This window comes from Astatotilapia calliptera, chromosome 16, assembly GCF_964374335.1.
Source record: "Astatotilapia calliptera chromosome 16, fAstCal68.1, whole genome shotgun sequence".
NCBI lineage: Eukaryota > Metazoa > Chordata > Actinopteri > Cichliformes > Cichlidae > Astatotilapia > Astatotilapia calliptera.
Genome location: NC_137437.1, coordinates 36913601 through 36933600, shown reverse-complemented (window position 1 = coordinate 36933600; position 20000 = coordinate 36913601). Strand labels below are relative to the sequence as shown.

At 47.4% G+C, this 20000-nt stretch overlaps 1 protein-coding gene across 1 annotated transcript in view; it reads left to right on the top strand.

Annotated features, from left to right (window-relative positions):
* LOC113008430 (thrombospondin-type laminin G domain and EAR repeat-containing protein) overlaps positions 1–20000 on the top strand; it is a 22092-nt gene that overhangs the window by 275 nt on the left and 1817 nt on the right. Inside the window, exons 1-15 of the mRNA XM_080290764.1 lie at positions 1–594; positions 736–1221; positions 2135–2334; positions 3933–3997; positions 4076–4237; positions 4543–4775; positions 4865–4955; positions 5029–5182; positions 9210–9341; positions 9803–9920; positions 9997–10111; positions 10938–11121; positions 13122–13180; positions 13945–14121; positions 19418–19596. The exon at positions 1–594 is cut by the window's left edge and continues 275 nt beyond it. Of these exons, the coding sequence (XP_080146890.1) occupies positions 2253–2334; positions 3933–3997; positions 4076–4237; positions 4543–4775; positions 4865–4955; positions 5029–5182; positions 9210–9341; positions 9803–9920; positions 9997–10111; positions 10938–11121; positions 13122–13180; positions 13945–14121; positions 19418–19596 (1751 nt within the window). The 5' untranslated portion in view covers positions 1–594; positions 736–1221; positions 2135–2252. The remainder of the gene's footprint in view (positions 595–735; positions 1222–2134; positions 2335–3932; positions 3998–4075; positions 4238–4542; positions 4776–4864; positions 4956–5028; positions 5183–9209; positions 9342–9802; positions 9921–9996; positions 10112–10937; positions 11122–13121; positions 13181–13944; positions 14122–19417; positions 19597–20000) is intronic.

The window sequence follows — 20000 nt, the reverse complement described above, 5'->3', positions numbered from 1 at the left end:
GACACACAAAATAATAAGAATTCAATATGACATCATTTTTAGAGCCGCACCAAATTCATGGAGAGCTCAGATTATTATTTGCTGCTCTGTTAGTTTCAGCTCGTCACAGACGATACATGAGACAACAGAAACACCCTTTAACCTTACATCATTTGTCCACCAGAGAGCGCTCTGCATCTTCCATGTTTATGTTTGAAACGTCACAAACAGCAAACAGCTGATCCGACCTGGGCAGAGGGTAAAAACGAGGAACGAGAAGGACGAAAAGAGTGACAAATATCGGCCGAAATGTCTGAATATTGGCTTTTAAATCACTGAATATCAGTATCGCTGTTAAAAATCTGATATCGGTCGGGCTTATCAGTTTAACACAGACTGACTGTATATAAAAGATGGACTAGCACAGCGTGCGGTCACCCATTGGCTGGTCTGATCAGCGTCATGGTCGCCGACAGGAAGTGATCATATCTGATCACCGAGGCAGCGAAATGTGTCAGCTGCTCTGACCAGTAATACGTGAACTAACCTGCAGCAGCAACGTGCAGAAACCTCAGGTGGACTCTGTCCAGCTTTGTCTGTCAGGTTTGTCTTCAGGTGAGTTCAAGTGTGTCACAGGTAAAGAGGAGGCAGCCGCCCCTCCCTCCCTCTCGCTCCTCAGCCCCTCCCAGTCTTTTTTATTTAAATGTGGGGCGAGCGAGGCCAGCTCACGTGCAGGTAAATTCTCTCTCTCCTCAGTCATACTCACCTGAAGCTGAAAATCATCTCCAGTCGCTGCACAGACAGCAGCCTCAGAGGAAGGAAAGGAGAAACTGTGGAGGACTTAAAGAAGAGGAAACGTGGTGAGGGAGGAGGAGACGACAGGTGGAGGTCTGCACCTGAAGGTGGAGACACGCTGAAGATCATCAGGTTCATCTCAGACACTGAGAACACTTTTAAAGGTGGACTGATGATGAGCCTGGTTGTGTTTTTGGTTTCTCTGAAGAACAGATAAATGTCCAGCAAAGACGAAGAGGACGGTTTAAGGACGGCCGACAGGTAGAGCAGAGACTGTACGTCTGTGAGGTCACAGCACGCCAGACCTCCCCACTCTGAGCTCCTCTCACCGCCTCTTCTTACCTGTGCTCAAGTCAGAGGTCTCCTCGCATGTCCTGAAACCTCTTCACAGACTAGGACTGGAGCTGGACCTCAGGAGGCTGGTTAAACCTCTGACCTCTGACCCAGGTTTGCTCAGATATGACGTCACTGTGCATCAAAGCTTTTGCATCTTTGTTTTCCTCTCACAGATTCTCATGTGATTCAAATGTGGGCCAGACGCTCATGTTAGCAGGTTAGTGTTCAGGAGACGAGCTTCGTTACACGACGGGGAGAAACGAAACGAGTTCACATGATTTTATCTTTAGCAGCTGTTCTTATCTTTGGCTCATCGTTTAATCGTTTTGTGATCAATGTGACCGCGTGAAGTGTTGATAGTGCAGTCTGATGGTAAAATTACACAGTGTGATATTTCTCAGCCACAGGTTTGCACGTTACTCGAGTTTTGTATGTTCAGCATCATTTATTAAACCAGTTTAAACCAGTCTGTAGTGCTGTGAAAATCCCACCTGGTGCAGGTGTAACATGGAGAGTCCCACCAAGGGTCCTTCTGCCGTAACCACAGAAATGATTTTAAACAGGCAGTTAACTAAAAGTTAACTGAAAATGACAGATAAGAAACAAAGTGAAATGTAATGTAATGTGAAAGTACGGCTGACAGTCAAAAACTGCTGAACCATTAAGGCCACAAATTAAATGTTTCACTATGTCTACCACAGCAAATATGGCTGGCAGTTAAAATGACTGTTAGATATACAGCTGCAATACCTCAAATATGAATAAAGAGAATAAATTATTAGCTAAAAATAAAGCTAGCAGTTTTATTTCAGGACGATCAGCTTTAAACTGAAAGCTGAGCTGTAGTTACAGATAAAGAGACAGTTTGCTGGTTTGAAGCCAGGTTATGTGAACACAAATGAACTTGGTGGCGTTCATGAAGAATTGGCGAGACGGCCGTCTGGGTTCTCCGGGTGGAAATGTTGGACACGCCGCTGTAAGGAACCAAATCTGAGACGTTTGTCGTGTTGCTCTTTGACCACAGACGCTGAAGAAACACCGCCCAGGAGATCCTCAGGCCAACTGGAGAATGACGTTGAGAGACGCAGGACAGGAAGCGGGTCCGTGAGCGGGAGTCAAACTGTTCACAGCACACGGGCGTGATGTTTTCGTGTCACTTCCTGCTGCTCACCTGGGTGCTGCTCACCGCCAGAGTCCAGAGCCACAGCTGGAGACCCTGTACAGGTACGAGGAGATACAGAGTGCTGGTTTCAGCTCTAAAGGGACGGTCACATGTTTCAGGAGGTCAGATTCATTTCTGAAGAACAAAACACAAAATCTGCACAAAAATAAGAGAGACTTTTTCTTGTGAGACTGGATAAATAAAGGTTTGAGCTTGTTTTTTATATATTACTACTGACAGACATTGTGCTGAAAGCTTTGTTGTATCCTAACAGGAAGTTTTAATTCATGACTTGCTTGTTCAAGTTGTTCTGTTGTGCTGAAGATCCTGGACAGGCCCCCAAACACATCCAGTCACCAGACTGGTGTGGGGTTAGGAGGGTCGCGTAACGATGGAAAACATGAGGATAACGTTTGTTCCGTTGTCACAGTTTAAACCGACCCCTGGTCCTCTCTATCATGTGTTTCTGGGCATTATTCAGTGGAGCTTCCAGTTGAGGAACTTTCAGGTGTTCCCACCTGTCTTTCTGTTCTGGTTAAAGAGCTGAGTACACAGCTTTACTTCATGTTTCCTTTTGATGACATTACTGTTGATCTTTCTCTTTGCTACAAGCTGATTTATTCCGGCAACTGAAACTGCGTTTGGCTCCTGGGCTTTGTGAGCAGCCTTCCTGAGGTTGAGTATTGTGAACTCTGACCCCTGAGGTGTGTCCTGTCGCTGACTTCACTGATGCCAAATGTCAGAGAAGGCTTTGCAGCTCCGACTCTGACGTCTCGCTGTGTTTCAGACGCTTTCGCTGCTTTGTTCTTCTGTGTTTTCAGTCTTTGAAATGTGAGATCTGTTTCTGTACATGTCGTCCCCTCCCTCCATTCATCCTCCATTCATCCTCCATTCATCTTACATTGATCCTCAAGCGCAACAAAACACACAGACGGCCTCAGAGGAGCTTAAAGGGGAATTCCAGCTGAAAACTAACGTTGACCTGATGCTGTCTCTGCTCCCTCAGCCGCTGTCTAACACTGATTTTTAATGTTTTAATGATTTACTCGAGCCTCATCAGAGTCAGAGCAGAAATCTGTGACTGCTCGGCAGGAAGCTGAAAAGCTTGAGCTTTTTTTTAAGATCAGGTCTGAGGTTTCAGACGTAGAAACGTCCGTCTCTGAGGGGATAAAAATAAACTGATCTGAGATCATTTACATGTCATCGCTGATACAGATTAACTGCAGATACACTTATCAGTCAGAGCTGGAGGAAATGAGCTCTGAGCTGATAAACTCGCCTCACTAGCCGCTGCTTTCATGAAAATCAGCTTTCAGGGATCTGAAATTAGCAGCAGGAGATAAACTGTCTAACCTGGTTCGCTGCTTATGTGTCCCTGCGGTGATTTAAATCGAGCTACATACAGCTGGTTCAGTGTAACTCTGCGGTGGAAATCGGGCTCCAGTAAACCATGCTTTGTTTTCACTAAAGTTTCGGTGGGGTCAGTGGCGTTAGGGTTACACTCATAGAGTCCGATGATGGTCTGCTTGGTGGCGTTTCACTGCTGGGGCTGCAGGAGAGGTTAGCAGAACAACAGGAAGCAGATTTACGGTTCAGAAAATCTAAATTATTAATAACTTATTTGATTTATTTCACCCCGTCTCTGCTCTCTCCCCCTCAGACCTGCTGCCTCTTGACCTGTTGTCCAAAGCCCTGCCCCCCCCAGGACATGCCACGCCCACTCAGGTAAGACACAGGATAGCATGAAGGTATGAACATTTATGATGGTAGCTACCCCTAATATTTCATCCGCTACCCCTCCAGGTGCGGATGGTTCAGTCCAAAGGTTCCAGAGGTCTCCGATTGGCCAGCGCCGTGGCAGCACCTCTGAATTTCCCCGCCTCCCAGATCTTCACCAACTGTTACTACTTTCCCTCTGAGTTCTCATTGGTTGCCACGGTGAAGATTCAGACACTGAGACAGAAGGTGATGCAGCGGAATGGAGCTGGATCTGGTCCAGTCTGGTCCAGTTTGGATCAGTCTGGTCCAGTTCAGCCCAGTCTGGTCCAGTTTGGTCCAATTTGGTGCAGTTAGGTCCAACTTGGATCAGTCTGGTCCAGTTCAGCCCAGTCTGGTCCAGTTTGGTCCAATTTGGTGCAGTTAGGTCCAACTTGGATCAGTCTGGTCCAGTTCAGCCCAGTCTGGTCCAGTTTGGATGAGTCTGGCCCAGTTCAGCCCACTCTGGACGAGTTTGTTCCAGTCCAATGTGTTCTTTCTCTCTCTGCTTCCAGACAAATGAGTACATCTTCTCTGTGGTGAGGGAGGGATCTGATTCGCTGTTGCTGGGGTTACGAGTGTCTGAGAACCGCCTCCACTTCTTGACCACATCCCCTGGCCCTGGTGGGCGGAGCCGAATGACTTTTAAGGACGTTGGATTAGACAATAACCGCTGGCACACAGTGGTGCTGGCTGTCACCGGGCCGTACGCCACGCTGACTGTTGACTGTGGACTTCCTCTGGAGCTGTGAGAGCTGACACCACATAGACCAATAGAGACCAGTAGAGACCAGTAGAGATCCACTTCATGGCATTAAGTGGTTTCTTGTCCCCCAGTAAACAGGTCCAGTCCTTCCCCAGCCAGCTGAGCACCAGAGGGTCCCGGTTCTTCGTCGGCAGCAGGGGGCGGTGGAGGGGGCGCTTCTCCGTGAGTCTCTGATCAGGGTCAGATCAGCCAACTGTCCGTCCTGCTGGTTCTCACCGCTCTGTCTCTTCTTCAGGGTTTACTGCGGCAGCTGGTGCTGCTACCCGGTTCGGACGCCACGCCCAGACTGTGTCCCTCCCCCGACCCCGCTCTGACTGAGCTGTCCATCCCTCAGGTCCTGAAGACCACCCCCTTCCAGCCGGACCAGCAGGGACCAGTTTACACCTATGGTGAGGAGACAAACCTGCCACAGCACAGCGCCCCCTGCAGTTTGGGAGAGAGCTGTACAGGCTCCTTTTCAGCTGCTAGTGCTGCAAGGCTGATAAAAAAAGCATCGACGAGTGTGTTTGGAGTGACAGTGTGTTCATAATCAGCCACAGTAAAAACACTTTCAGCTGCTCCAGCTGACAGATGTGTTTCATTCACCAACAACATCCACACCAGCAGGTTTGTGAGAGGACGCATGAAAAGCAGAGTTTCACCTCACTCACCTCTTCACGTCTATATTTTGCACGTTTCCTGACTCAAAGTTCTATTCCGACTGTTAGTAGGTGCTGTATTCAGTGCCTGGATGCTGTGGTGGAGTCAGTAGTGACAGTCTCACAGGTGAAGAGATCTTTGTTTCACTTTTTTCCACTTTAAGTGTTTACTTAACCGGCTGGTTAGGGTTAGACTAAAAGCTCCTCTTAGGCTGAACAAAAGGCTGTGGTTTGGATGAAAACCGCAGTATGGCCCTGCACACCTCTAACCTTTGTGTGGAAAAACACTGAGCTGGGGGTGACTGACTCATCAGGCTCGCTGCCAAAGCAAGGATCCGAGGACTTCCTCCACCCCTGCGAGTGTTTGGTCCGTGAACCCGGCACTGTGATGGTCTCAGTGATCGAGTAACCTGAAGCATGAAAACACCTGTGACTGACAGCTCTGCAGCTACTGTGTGTGTGTGTGTGTGTGTGTGTGTGTGTGTGTGTGTGTGTGTGTGTGTGTGTGCGCTACCTGCAGACTCAGCCTCTCTCCTGCTGTTTGATGTGTGTTTCCATGACAGCGTGAGGTCAGACAGAAGCTGATTCACACAGGTGTGTTTGTGTTACTGTGTCACAGTCAGTGGAAGGAGCAGCTTATCCTACCTCTGTGCCACCAACAAACACCACTGTCCATCCATCCACCCATCTGTCCATCCATCCATCTATTCATCCATCCATCATCCATCCATCATCCATCCATCCACCCATCCATCCATCCATCCATCCACCCACCCACCCACCCATCTATTCATCCATCCATCCATCCATGCATCCATCCATCCATCCACCCACCCATCTATTCATCCATCCATCCATCCATGCATCCATGCATCCATCCACCCACCCATCCATCCAGCCAGCCAGCCATCCAGCCATCCAGCCATCCATGCACCCACCCACCCACCCACCCATCTATTCATCCATCCATCCATCCATGCATCCATCCATCCATCCACCCACCCATCTATTCATCCATCCATCCATCCATGAATCCATGCATCCATCCATCCACCCACCCATCTATTCATCCATCCATCCATCCACCCACCCATATATTCATCCATCCATCCATCCATCCATCCATCCATCCATCCATCCATCCATCATCATCCATCCATCATCCATCCATCATCCATCCATCCATCCATCCATCCATCCACCCACCCATCTATTGACATATCCATCCATCATCATCCATCCATCCATCATCATCCATCCATCCATCCATCCATCCATCCATCCATCCATCCACCCACCCATCTATTGACATATCCATCCATCATCATCCATCCATCCATCATCCATCCATCCATCCATCCATCCATCCATCCACCCACCCATCCATCCATCCACCCATCTATTCATCCTTTCGTCATCCATCCATCCATCCATCCATCCACCCATCCATCATCCATCCATCCATCATCATCCATCCATCCACCCATCCATCATCCATCCATCCATCCATCCATCCATCCATCCACCCATCCATCATCCATCCATCCATCCATCATCATCCATCCATCCACCCACCTATCCATCCATCCATCCATCCATCCATCCGTTCACCCACCCATCTATTCATCCATCCATCATCATCCATCCATATTCCATCCATCATCCATCCATCCATCCATATTCCATCCATCCATCCATCCATCCATCCATCCATCCATATTCCATCCATCCATCCATCCATCCATCCATCCATCCATCCATCCATCCATCCATCCATCATCATCCATCCATCCACCCACCTATCCATCCATCCATCCATCCATCCGTTCACCCACCCATCTATTCATCCATCCATCATCATCCATCCATATTCCATCCATCATCCATCCATCCATCCATCCATCCATATTCCATCCATCATCCATCCATCCATCCATCCATCCATCCATCCATCCATCATCCATCCATCCATCCATCCATCCATCCATCCATCCATCCATATTCCATCCATCCATCCATCATCATCCATCCACCCACCCATCTATTCATCCATCCATCCATCCATCCATCCATCCATCCGTTCACCCACCCATCTATTCATCCATCCATCATCATCCATCCATATTCCATCCATCCATCCATCCATCCACTCACCCATCCATCCATCCATCATCATCATCCATCCATCCATCCATCCATCCATCCATCCATCCATCCACCCTTCCATCCATCCATCCATCCATCCATATTCCATCCATCCATCCATCATCATCCATCCACCCACCCATCTATTCATCCATCCATCCATCCATCCATCCATCCGTTCACCCACCCATCTATTCATCCATCCATCATCATCCATCCATATTCCATCCATCCATCCATCCACTCACCCATCCATCCATCCATCCATCCATCATCATCATCCATCCATCCACCCTTCCATCCATCCATCCATCCATCCATCCATCCACCCTTCCATCCATCCATCCATCCATCCATCCATGCTCAGAGTTAATAAAGTTCAGCTGATTGAAGACTCGGTGCTGAACCCTTCAGTCATCCTGACTCTTTATGAGTCACAGTTTATATAAACCTGTGTCAGCTCTGTCTGTGGTGTGTTTGATTTACATACCTGAGCGCACCACACAAACAGCAGCTGCCTCGTTTCAACACTCAGAGTCTCTGCTTCCAGAGAAAAGCAGAAGACAACACAGCAGAGCTCCTGTTTTAGAGTCAGGCTCTATCTGAGCACGTCTGCATCATTTGTGGTAACGTGGTGGCAGTTTGATCTGGATCTGGATCTGGCTGCCCCTCAGGTGAAGACGTCTGATGTATCATGGAGGACTCATCTCTTGTGGTTAAATGGAAACTCCCACTAGGTTTATATCTGGGACTCTCCACCATTTGACCTTAGAACTGAAGAAGCTTCTCGGATGAGAGGTGAAACGTCTTCAAGCAACCTAAAGAAGTCCAGACGCTTTTCTTTGCAAGCTCCTTTGACTACGATGACCTGGATGACTGAGAACCTTCACAGACATGTTAAATGGAAACCTTCACTTCATTACCTGCGTGTTCATCTGCCGAGCACAGACTGAAGCAGCTGCTAACAGGAACACAGGCACGTGTTTCCAGCCGAGCCCTCCACATCCAGCTTTGCTGCAGAGAAACATGCTAGCGAATGATCAGGGGTCCTGTTTACCCCCCACCATGTTTCACTGTAGGGCTCTAGCCCTGCAGTTCCTCTAACATCCAGCAGAGGCAGCAGTGAGTCAGTCCCCATAGACTCCCATGTTAAAGCTTCACCAGAAATAAACAGACTGGTCTCTGTGGATCGTTTCTCCTTCATAACACCTGTACAGGGAGGATGTTTTTATAACTCACCTGTTTAAAGTTTGCATTATTAGGGGCGTGGCCTCTGGACGTGTTTGTGCTGTTGGAGCTCTTTGGGTTATATTTGATGTGCGCTCTCTGCTACATGTTTGTTTCATTGAAAAAATGTTTGTAAGTTTTTACTGTGACTGCGGCTCAGAGGGAGCCTGATGGTTTCAGTCAGGTAGACGACAGTGAGGTCCTGAACAACAGGAATAAGTAGGAAACTGTGAATCTGCCATCCTTTGGTACTTCAGAGATTTTTTAAGTTTGCTTTGGTTTAAGCCAATAAAATGATCGTGTGCTGTTATGAAGTGTTAAACATAGGAGCTTATTATCAGGAGCTCACATGTCCTCGGTTCCCATGACGCTCCTCAGGTGTAACCCTCGCTCTGTCCTGTTTCAGAGGCCGAAGCCAGAGTGACTGTGGGAGATCGTCCTCCCTGCTCGAGGCCGGAGCAGGGCCAGCTGTGGTTCAATGCTCAGGGGAAGGGTCTGTTCATCTGTGACGGGCTGAGCTGGAGGACGCTGCTGCAGAGTGAGTCTGGACGTACACAGGAAGTACCTCTCACACCTCAGACATGTCAGGGTCATGTGACTAAAACACATTATATTAGGAGGGTGATTTTACTCTGTGTTAGGAGGTGCTCATTTTATTGCATAAATCTTTACATCACAAACGTTGTTTTAAATAGACATGATGCCAAATCTGTATGTAAGAAATTAGAAATGATGATTTTAAACGGTTCAGGTTTTTAAAAAAGCTCCTCTGGAACCAAACCAGAAAGGAACACATTGTTATGATTTTAGAGGATCTGGTATAATATTAACTTGTCTGCTGTAAAGAGAAGAGTAAACTTTTCCTGAGTTGCTGTTGCGGGTGGAGCAGAGTGTAGGAGGGTTCATGTGAACGTAGCGCTGGGATGGGGCTGGTTTGACGATGATGCCATGTGCCTGCGACGTGTCTGTCCATGTAAGCTGTATCACCTGTTTGTGCAGGTAAGCAGCGTCTGGATTACGTGGAGGACTACCAGGACCTGTACACCCGCTCAGAGACCCTGGACGTCGAGGTCTTCTCCATCCCGTCTGAGGGCCTGTTCATGGCTGCAGCCAACAAGTAATAACACGGCAGCAGAAACAGCTGTGGACAAGTCTCTGTCCTCTCAGTCTAACCCTCATGTCTCCCCTGGCAGGGACTCTCGGTCCGGCTCAGGTATCTACAGGTGGACCAACGCCTCCTTCCAGCTCTACCAGAACATCAGCACTCAGGAGGCTCGATCCTGGAAACACTTCACCATCGACAACAAGGTGAGCACCTCCAACATGGACGAGGAGTACAAGGAGCTCAGCACAAAGCTGTGGGCTTAGCTCCACCCACGGCCTACGAGCAGCCAGCACCGTGCTGCTGTGACTGATGCACGACACGAGCTCCCACTGTCACTGCGACAGTCACGGATCGTTGTATGTTCTGTGTGTCGTGTGTTTTGTATAGATGAGCGTCAGCTGACGACGTAAACATGCTGACAACAGAGAGAAGTTATAGCTAATCGCTAACTGTCCTTCTGTTGGCTGTTACCATAGAAACTAAATGTCTTTGTGCCATCATGCGATTTATTGTTGGATAAAATCAATACTGTCTCACATCACACTCGTGTGCGGTCCTTGGCGTGGACGTCGGTGGACGAAGCAGCTTGTTTCTGTCACAGACAGAAAACACAAAGTGCCATCAGGCCAGAGGGATCAGATCTAATCAAGCGAAACAGGCAGAACATTTAAAACATGATTAATAAATCCGGTGGTGCAGCTGAGAGTCGTGGAGTGGATGGAGCTCAGAGGGCGGAGGACAGGAGGACAAACAGATCTGAGGCTGATTCTCTTTGAACCCTTGTGTGCACATTGTGTTGGCCTTGTTTGCACAGTGTGTGACACACACACACAGCTGTGTGCAGGTATTGTGCTGCAGGTATTCAGTCCTGTTAACTCAGAGAAGTGTGTAAAGGAACAGTCTCTGCAGAGGTCAGAGGTCACTGCAGCGCACACAGACTTCTGTGAGTCGTCGTTCAGTGAAAGCTGAGCAGGGCCGCTCGGCGCTGTGATGTTAAACCAAATCCATCTCCGTGTTTCTGTCCTTCAGATTTTTCTCGTGGTGGCGGCAAACTTCAGAGAGGCGGGGTCTGAGCGGTCTGTCATCTATCAGTGGCATCGGCGGCGGCGGCGTTTCGTCCATTATCAGACTCTGGAGACTCACACTGCCCAGGACTGGGAGGCCTTTCGCATTCACAACCACAGCTTCCTGGTCGTGGCCAATCACAGACGAGGTAAACAGGAAGTGGACTGTAATGCAGTCTTTTTCATTTTAAATGAATGGATCACTGCAGCTGCTGGGGCATCACACAAAACCAGGATAAGAGCTCATTGTTGTCTCCACAGGAGAACATCATCAGGCCACGAGTTAATCAAAATTTTAAAATAATAAATGGAGAGTGGCGTCGGCTCTTTGTGCCCCGAGATGTCCCTCTCCTGCAGTCTGTGAGGCCAACGAAGCATTTCATGCATAAAAATGCTGCAAACAGAACCTTTAATAAAACTTTTCTTTTTATTTCCAGATCAAAGATGAACTTTCAGGATCAAACGTTCCTGATCGGCAGTATTTATTCGTTCAATTTGATTTTCCTTCATGTTCAGGGTATTTTCCGCAGTGAAGGAAGTATCTGAGTTTAATGAGTCTCTGCAGCGGGATGAGGAGCTCCAGAGCAGCCGGTCGTTTCTGATGGGTTTAAAGGTTAAAACGAGGCTTTTTGATGATGGAGATACGAGGTTTCCACCTGACCAAACAGGAGCTTTGAAGAGCTCGTATCTCCTCGTCAGTGTAAACACTTCAAACACATTCATGTGTGCACTTCCTGTAAAGATAAAACACTCCTGAGGCTGAGGCTGTGCAGGTGTACTGTGGTTAGATCACACACCTCTGTGCGCCGTCTCTCTGTTTGAGCTCGTGTTTATTCTGAATGATGGTGAAGTCACAGCGCACCGGCCGAAATCACCTCAGCACCAACACGTTCGATATAAATGGGCCAACTTTGATTTTCTGTCCTCTTTATCTGCTAAATACATGAAACGAGCAAAAACTGGCAGATTATGAAGGGACTTTTGTGCCGGGTAAATAATTAGCTGCTAGCAGGCTGTGAAAACTCAGACGGGATATTTTAAAGATTCATTAATGGTTCAAACCTCAAACTTCTGCATTTACAAGAATATTTTAATGTCTTTATTTAAAAACAGGTCGTCTGCAGTCGTGTCTCCAACAAAACTATCCAAACTTACTCAAATACATTTGTGTTGTAGAAAAAAGTCAACTCAGATGAAATGATTTTGAATGAGACTTTATTCGAGTCACAGGTCTGAACATCACCGCCATGACTGTTTTAACCATTTAGGAATTTCTTTCCTTCATTTTCACAGAACTCAAACTGTAACTGGACAAACCAGGATCACTAAACACGTGGATTATTTTCACTTCATGGATGCTAATCCCTCTCACAAACGTGCATCCAGGAAACCTCCGGTCTGCATGCAGAGAACTTTAAAGTGGGCAGGTTTAGGCCTGCAGGTACCTCCATGAGTACTGACACACACCCTTCAGATAGCATCAACGACAAACTTTAATATGGCAATGTCTGTGCACGACTCAGCTTTTAACACGTGGAAAACAAACAGTGACAGAGCTCTGAGAGCTCCATACCGAGGGTGAAGATTAGAAACTCGTCTCAACCGTAAACCAAACAGTTTGGTCAAACATGTTATTTGTCCGTCGTCATCTCTACCTGTTAGTCTGTGGGTAAAATACCTGAAACAGAAACTGAATGAGGTTGTGTCTTTGCACCAAGCACAGTCCAAACCATCAGTCTGTTCTATCACAGCCACAGTGATTCGCAGACCTGTGTTTTTCTGAGCATTTGGTAGCTGGACGGTCCTGCAGATCAGAGTCCATCATCTTAGTCACTCTGAAAAGAAATTAGCCAAGGTTGCTCCTGAAGATAATCTGGTGTTGGTCAGGTACAAAAAACAAATAGAGACTCAGTTCCAGGGTTTTGTAGAGATGTAATCAGATTACATGAAGGTGTGAGATGCAGCTGACGGTGATTCCCTTTTGTTGAGGCTAATCTCCGTGGAGATTTCATGTGATGGGTTTTGTGTTTCTCGTTGTTAGACGACTCGTTCTTCTAAGCTGGATGCACTTCTCTGGCTTTACTCTGTGATCACATGGACGAGAACTGAAGTGTCGAAATCATGTCAATGTGTCCCTGTGTGTCCTCAGAAAGAGACTCCAACCACAACATCCACAGTGTGATCTACAGGTGGAACCCCGACACAAAGGTGCTGCTGTTCAGTCACAACATGAGATCTTCTCCTGTCCTTTATAGATAAGATAAGATAACCTTTATTAGTCCCACACGTGGGAAATTTGTTTTGTCACAGCAGGAAGTGGACAGTGCAAAAGTTATGACGCAAAAATTAGAATACAATAAGAATAAATACAGTACACAACTGTACAGAATAGAATAAAATAAAATACTATATACAGTAGAATAAAATAAAATAAATATACAATAAGATAAAAATAGAATACAAATACAAATACTATATACAACTGAGTAAAAATACAACGATGACAGAAAGGATTATTGCACTTAGTATTATTGCATATGTATGGATGTGTGTGCTTGATCAGTTAAAGTCTTTATTGTGGAGTCTGACAGCAGTGGGGAGGAAAGACCTGCGAAATCTCTCCGTCCCACACCGTGGGTGCCGCAGTCTCCCACTGAAGGAGCTGCTCAGTGCTGTCACAGTCTGCTGCATGGGGTGGGAGATGTTGTCCATCAGGGATGACAGCTTAGCCGCCATTCTCCTGTCACTCACCACCTCCACTGGGTCCAGAGGGCATCCTAGAACAGAGCTGGCCCTTCGGATCACCCTGTTCAGTCTCTTCCTGTCCCCAGCAGAGATGCTGCCGCCCCAGCAGACCACACCATAAAAGATAGCAGAAGCCACCACAGAGTCATAGAAGGTCTTCAGGAGATGCTCCTGATCGTCTCTGTCCTCGTGTTTTCGGTCCTAACCCGTCCCTCCTGTCTCTGCAGCTATTTGAGGTGAACCAGACTCTGCTGACGTCCGGAGCCTACGACTGGGAGTTCTTTACTGTGGGGCCGTACCACTTTTTGGTGGTGGCCAACACCTTTGACGGTCGAACCACCATCATCAGCTCCACCATCTACGTCTGGCTGGATGGTTCTTTCCAGACCTTCCAGAGCATCCAGGTCAGTGTTTGCCTGTCTTTCAGGGTCTCCCCACCGTCGGCTTTCGTAAACCTTTTACCTTCCTGGTCTGAAATGTTACACCAAAGAGGAAGTGCACTAACGTTTAATGGCCAGCAGGGGGCGACTCCTCTGGTTGTCTGTGAGTGTCCTGCTCAGCTGACTCGAGCTCAGTGAATGTTTCCCTCATGTTTCAGCTGTAAATGAAACATGAAGCTCATTTTGGAAACTATCGTCCAGTTACAGTCACAGAGGACAGCAACATAGGGTTTGGTCATTGGTGAGTTATTAGCCAATGAGAATGCAGCATCGGTCAGTTTCCGAGTCAGATCTACTGCACACCAGGGACCTCTGGTTTTAAACACGGTGACAGCAATAACGTTCAGTTTGTGGCTTCGCAGCATGACCTCACTAACCAGCGGTGATGTCACATCCTTCTTTTATATACAGTTAGTTTCCTAGCACTGATGCAGCGACCAGTGGGTGACTGTAGATGACTGACAGTGAAAGCATGTTCACAAAGCAGGCTGGACTCAGCTGTGAGGCTCGTGGTTGGTTAAACCCTCCTCCAGAGACGTTTCCTGAACATGAAGTCATCTGTACTCAGTAATCTGCCTGCTTGTTGACCTTGGCTGTTTGCATCATTAATAAAACCGACGCGTTCGCTCGTCCTGCTGTTCATCAGCTCTGGTCACGTGCAGCACGTCTTTAAGCTCAGGTGTGTCAGCTGAGGATCAGGGCGTTTTCACAGAGTAATCCAAACCAGCAGCAGATTAATTAATCTGTTTGCATTAGCCTAACCACAGCTCTGCAGCTAACCACCGTGGTGTGTCATCTTTACTATCTCGCTAACTTCCTGCTAACATGGATGTTGAACATTATTGTAACAGCTGTGAGAACAGCCCCACCGATCTCTTTATTCTCAACTCCCAGGATTCGAGTAAATGCACCGATTACTAAGATTGAGTTGATAAATCTGCAGGACCTGTCAGCAGGTCAAAGTGATGAACATGAGATACATAGGTTTGATTGATTATGGAGATTATCAGTATAACTGTAGATTGTTTTATTTGATTGAATTACAGACAAGAACATTTAAAAATGAGACTTTATTTTTATTATTTTTATTTCTATTTTTAATGGAGCAGGAAGTCCTGAGATGCTGCGTCTCCTGTCTGGCAGACCTGGACACGTGACAGACGTAGCTTCTTCGCACATGAATGATTTATGACAAACATTTCAGAAGAAAGATATTTTTTCTCATATCTATTAAGTTCTGTCACATAATGATCTTTTTCATTGATGAATTAAACTTTTTTTATTATCTGGGATCGTTTAATCATCCTACATATTGAAACTCAGCGATATGAGCCAAACTTTAAAGGATTATTTTATTGTGACACTGAACTCGCGGACAGTGAAACATGTCCGCTCACATTTATTCTCACAGGATTGTTTCATCTTGTGCGTCCTCTTCAGAGGATGAACTCGGGACAGCGCCCCCCTCAGGATGTTTTTAGCTGGGGCGGTGCTGCTTACCTGTCCAGGTGAGTCCTGGCAGATGTCAGAGCAGACATGACAATGAGGATGTTGTCAGTGAGTCACATGATAACAGCAGCGGCGTGACGCTGCCCGACCGCAAATCACAGGCTGGTAAAAATACCACGCTGACTCACAGCTTCAGGGAAACACCTCGCTCTCAGCCGGGCTCTGATTGGTGCAGGTGTGCCTCTGCAGGTAAACGCTGTTTTCCAGCCACACTTGATATTTCTGTGTTTTTGCCCCTTAATTTCTGAGCTTCAGTGTTTTTTTTGGTCGTCGTTGATCCTGGATCACAGGAGCACGTTGCAGGTTGTTTGGATCGTCCTCACCTCGCTTACTCTGGATTATGGTGGATGTATCCATTGTGACATCACGCTCTCTGAAGCCTCCGTTTTAGCCTCATTTAGCTGTTTTTTGGAAAAATTTACCATATTTGGAAGAGTGTGAGTAATCAGCTAACATCCAATCAAAATGCTCAAATTTCTCTCACCAAACTGCCGCTCCGCCTTCCTGGACGGTCTGTTAGTACAGCCATGTTACTGGTCACATGATGTCAACACGGTGCAGAGGTCCAGTTCAGGTGAAGCTAGCAGCTACAGCCGCCTGTGTCGCCATCCACCGGTCAGTCAAACAGGCCCCGCCCCTAATATCTGCAGGGTCTTGGAGCTTCAGTGTTGTTAGCGTGATCTCAGGTTCACCTGCAGCTGACTTACTCTCACACCTACCTGCTGCCATTACTCTCGACCCCGCTCTGAGTTGTTTTAGCTCCTCCTCCCCAGAACCCGTCGCATCATTCGCTCCTGCAGTGACAACAACCAAAGATAACGGTCTTATTAAAGTCAGTGTGTGGGGTTTCAGGGTGAAGGTGGTGATGATGATGAGCGCTGTGTACCTGCAGCCTGGCAAACAGCGATGCCTGCACAGACGCAGCTGCTTGTTTAAAACATTAATGTGGTGACAGATGTGCACATGAAAGCAGGTCATAAAAATCATCTTACGCTGATGAAAATATGTTTTTCAGTCTGTTGATGTCAAAGATGAAACAGGAAACCAGAGCAGTGTAATTAATGCGTGTGTGCGAGGGGGTTTCCAGCTGCGCTGAAGAAGACTTTTATTGCTTCTGAAAACCACAAAAACATGTTAAAGCATCATGAAACCACCTGAACCTGTAATTCAGCTGCTGACAGCCGGCACAGCACGCATTAAACTGCTCAGACATCAACACGACTAATGGAGCCGCAAATAGCTCCAATCAGACCCAGCCAGACCTCGCCAGCTCCCCCTGCAGGCTGCACGAGCCGCTGCACACAGGCAGCACGAAGCAGAGCGTTTCATAGTCTCACAGTAACGTATAAAGCACTGAATTATGACTTCATTTAAAAGCTGCCTCCTTAGTTCATTGTGATGTGTCAGTGAATCCCAAAGTCCACCAGACGCTCCCCGGGCCCGGCCTGAGATGGGCTTCCTCTGAAGGGTGGCTGGCCTCGCCCTTAGAGAGGGAGGGGCTCAGAGTTAAGCCGCTGCTCCTTCACATCGAAAGCAGTCAGTCGAGGTGGTTTGAGCATCTGACAAGGATGCCTCCTGGGTGAGGCCCCGGGGCAGACCCAGGACACGCTGGAGAGATTATATCTCTTGGCTGGCCTGGGAACGTCGTGGTGTTCCCTGGCACAAGCTGGAGGAGGTGGCTGGGGAGAGGGAGGTCTGGGCTTCTCTGCTTGGGCTGCTGCCGTGGATAAGTGGAAGAAAATGGATGGATCAGTGTGTACAGTGAGCCCAACGCTCACAAGCAGTGATGGAGTCGTTACTCTATTCAAAGTAATAGATTACACAGTGCTCATTGGTGTTTTAAATGATAGAAGGCTCATCCTCGCAGTCAGACGAGTTCTTCTTTCCCACATACGTCTGACATTCATGCAGACACACTTGTTCACCCACCCGAGTGGAGGCAGCAGGGATGAAAACACCTACTTTCAACTGATGCTTTTCCCTGTGACTGATCCTGGTCACACTTACTGCACATGAGCTGGAATCTTCATCTAACCCTAACAGCTGTGTGCGCTAAGCTTCTTTGCAGTGCAGATCTTCCTCTTCTCCTCCTGCCCAGCAGCTTCATCATCCTCGTCCCGTATATCCACTCTTCCTCCTCTGCACGTGTCCAAACCGCCTCAGCCTCTGACTCTCAGCTGTTCCTCTGATGGACTCATTTCTCATCCTAATGACGTGAGCTGTGTGTTCACACTGTCACCAGTTAACGTTATAAATCTGAGGCTGTCACACATCCCTCTCCTGCCGAGGACACAGACCCTGTTTCCTTTACCGTTTAAGCAGAGGGAGTGAAAACCAGCCCAGTCCGATCACACAGGGATCCAGGTAGACACGGAGGCCATGATGCTCCGGTTACCTCCTGACGATCAGGCAGCTGGGTCTGCTTGCACTCAGCTTTAGCATCACTCTGGTTGTCGGTGAAGGTTCTCAGTCATCCAGGTCATCATAGTCAAAGGAGCTTGCAAAGAAAAGCGTCTGGACTTCTTTAAGTTGCTTGAAGACGTTTCACCTCTCGTCCGAGAAGCTTCTTCAGTTCTAAGGTCAAATGGTGGAGAGTCCCAGATATAAACCTAGTGGGAGTTTCCCCCCACAGAGGGACAAAAGGACCCCCTGATGATCCTCTAATCGCCTGAGCCAAGGTGTGAAACTGGGTGTGTGTCCCAATCAGCCAGAGTTTCGGGTGAGTTCATTGTGAAACCTGGCCCCACCTTATCATGTGATTTCCTGAGGTCAGATGGTCCAGGATGTGAGTGGGCGTTAAGGCGTCTGGGAAGGATCTCAAAACTGGATTATAGATGGCAGAGAGTTGGTGTCGTAAACCCCGCCTCTGTTCAAAGATGGTCGCTCACAGTGGACATAGATGCTTCTTTCACTCCTCTTTCAAACCATCTGTCCTCTCTGTCCAAAATGTGAACATTGGCATCCTCGAAAGAGTGACCTTTGACCTTTAGATGCAGATGGACTGCTGAGTCTTGTCCTGTGGAGGTGGCTCTTCTGTGTTGTGCCATGCGCTTGTGAAGTGGCTGTTTGGTCTCTCTGATGTAGAGGTCTGGGCATTCCTCGCTGCACTGTACAGCAAACACCACATTGTTAAGTCTGTGTTTTGGCGTTTTGTCTTTCGGGTGAACCAGTTTGTGTCTGAGTGTGTTGCTGGGTCTGAAATACACTGGGATGTTGTGCTTGGAGAAAACTCTCCTGAGTTTCTCTGATACACCGGCTACATAGGGGATGACAATGTTGTTGCGTCTGTCCTTCTTATCCTCCCTCGCTGGTGTCTGGTCTTCTTTTCTGTGCCTCTTTGCTGACTTTAAGAACGCCCATTTAGGATAGCCGCAGGTTTTGAGTGCTTCCTTTACATGTGTGTGTTCCTTCTTTTTCCCTTCAGGCTTAGAGGGAACATGTTCTGCCCGGTGGTGTAGGGTCCTGATTACTCCAAGTTTGTGTTCCAGAGGGTGATGGGAGTCACTCTGGTTCTTGCTTGTTGTTTTCCATCTCCTCTGGCTTCCCTGAGTTTTGAAAACAGAGCGTGTTGTGGTTGTTTTCTCCAAGTTTAGCCAATCAGCATCCACCATGCCAAGGAGAAGTTCTTCTTTCTCCACTAAAAGCTGCGTTGAAGGGACTCCTGCAGTCAAAGCCCCTCCCACCAAGTGTAGGATTATCAGAGGGTTACCCTTCGTACCCTGGTTCTCTGAGTGTCCCCTTCTTTCCGCAGACAGTCGGAGCGACAGACTGGGAGCCGTTTCAGATCGACGGCAGGTTTTTCCTCGCCGTCGCCAACAGTCAGAAGATCCCTGATCGTGGCACGAGTGTCTACAGCATCAACTCCACCGTGTACGAACTGAACGCGCTCACACAGACCTTCATCCGCTTCCAGGACATCCTCACACACAGGTGAGCGTCACACCTGGGCTCATTTAACATGTCTTCAGATACACTTCCTGCTTTTACCTGCAGATTAAAGGAGCAGCACGAAGATTAAAGGATGAATAACATTTATTTCAAAGTCACTGTGGAAACGTTGCTGATCATTAAAAGGAAGCCATCAGCACCGAGAGGCCTGATGTTTGTTTAAGGTTTCATTTGGAATTTTATTCATTCGTTTGAGATCTTTTACATTTTATTAAAAAACACATTTTAATAACTTTTCAACATTTTGTTCATAGTATTTTATATCTTTATTAAATTATTTATATTTGCATTATTCGTTCTTTTTTATTATCACTTTTTGATGATTTTGTTAGTTTTGAATTTTTGGATTTTTTATTTTATTTTATATTTATTTATTATTCCATAAA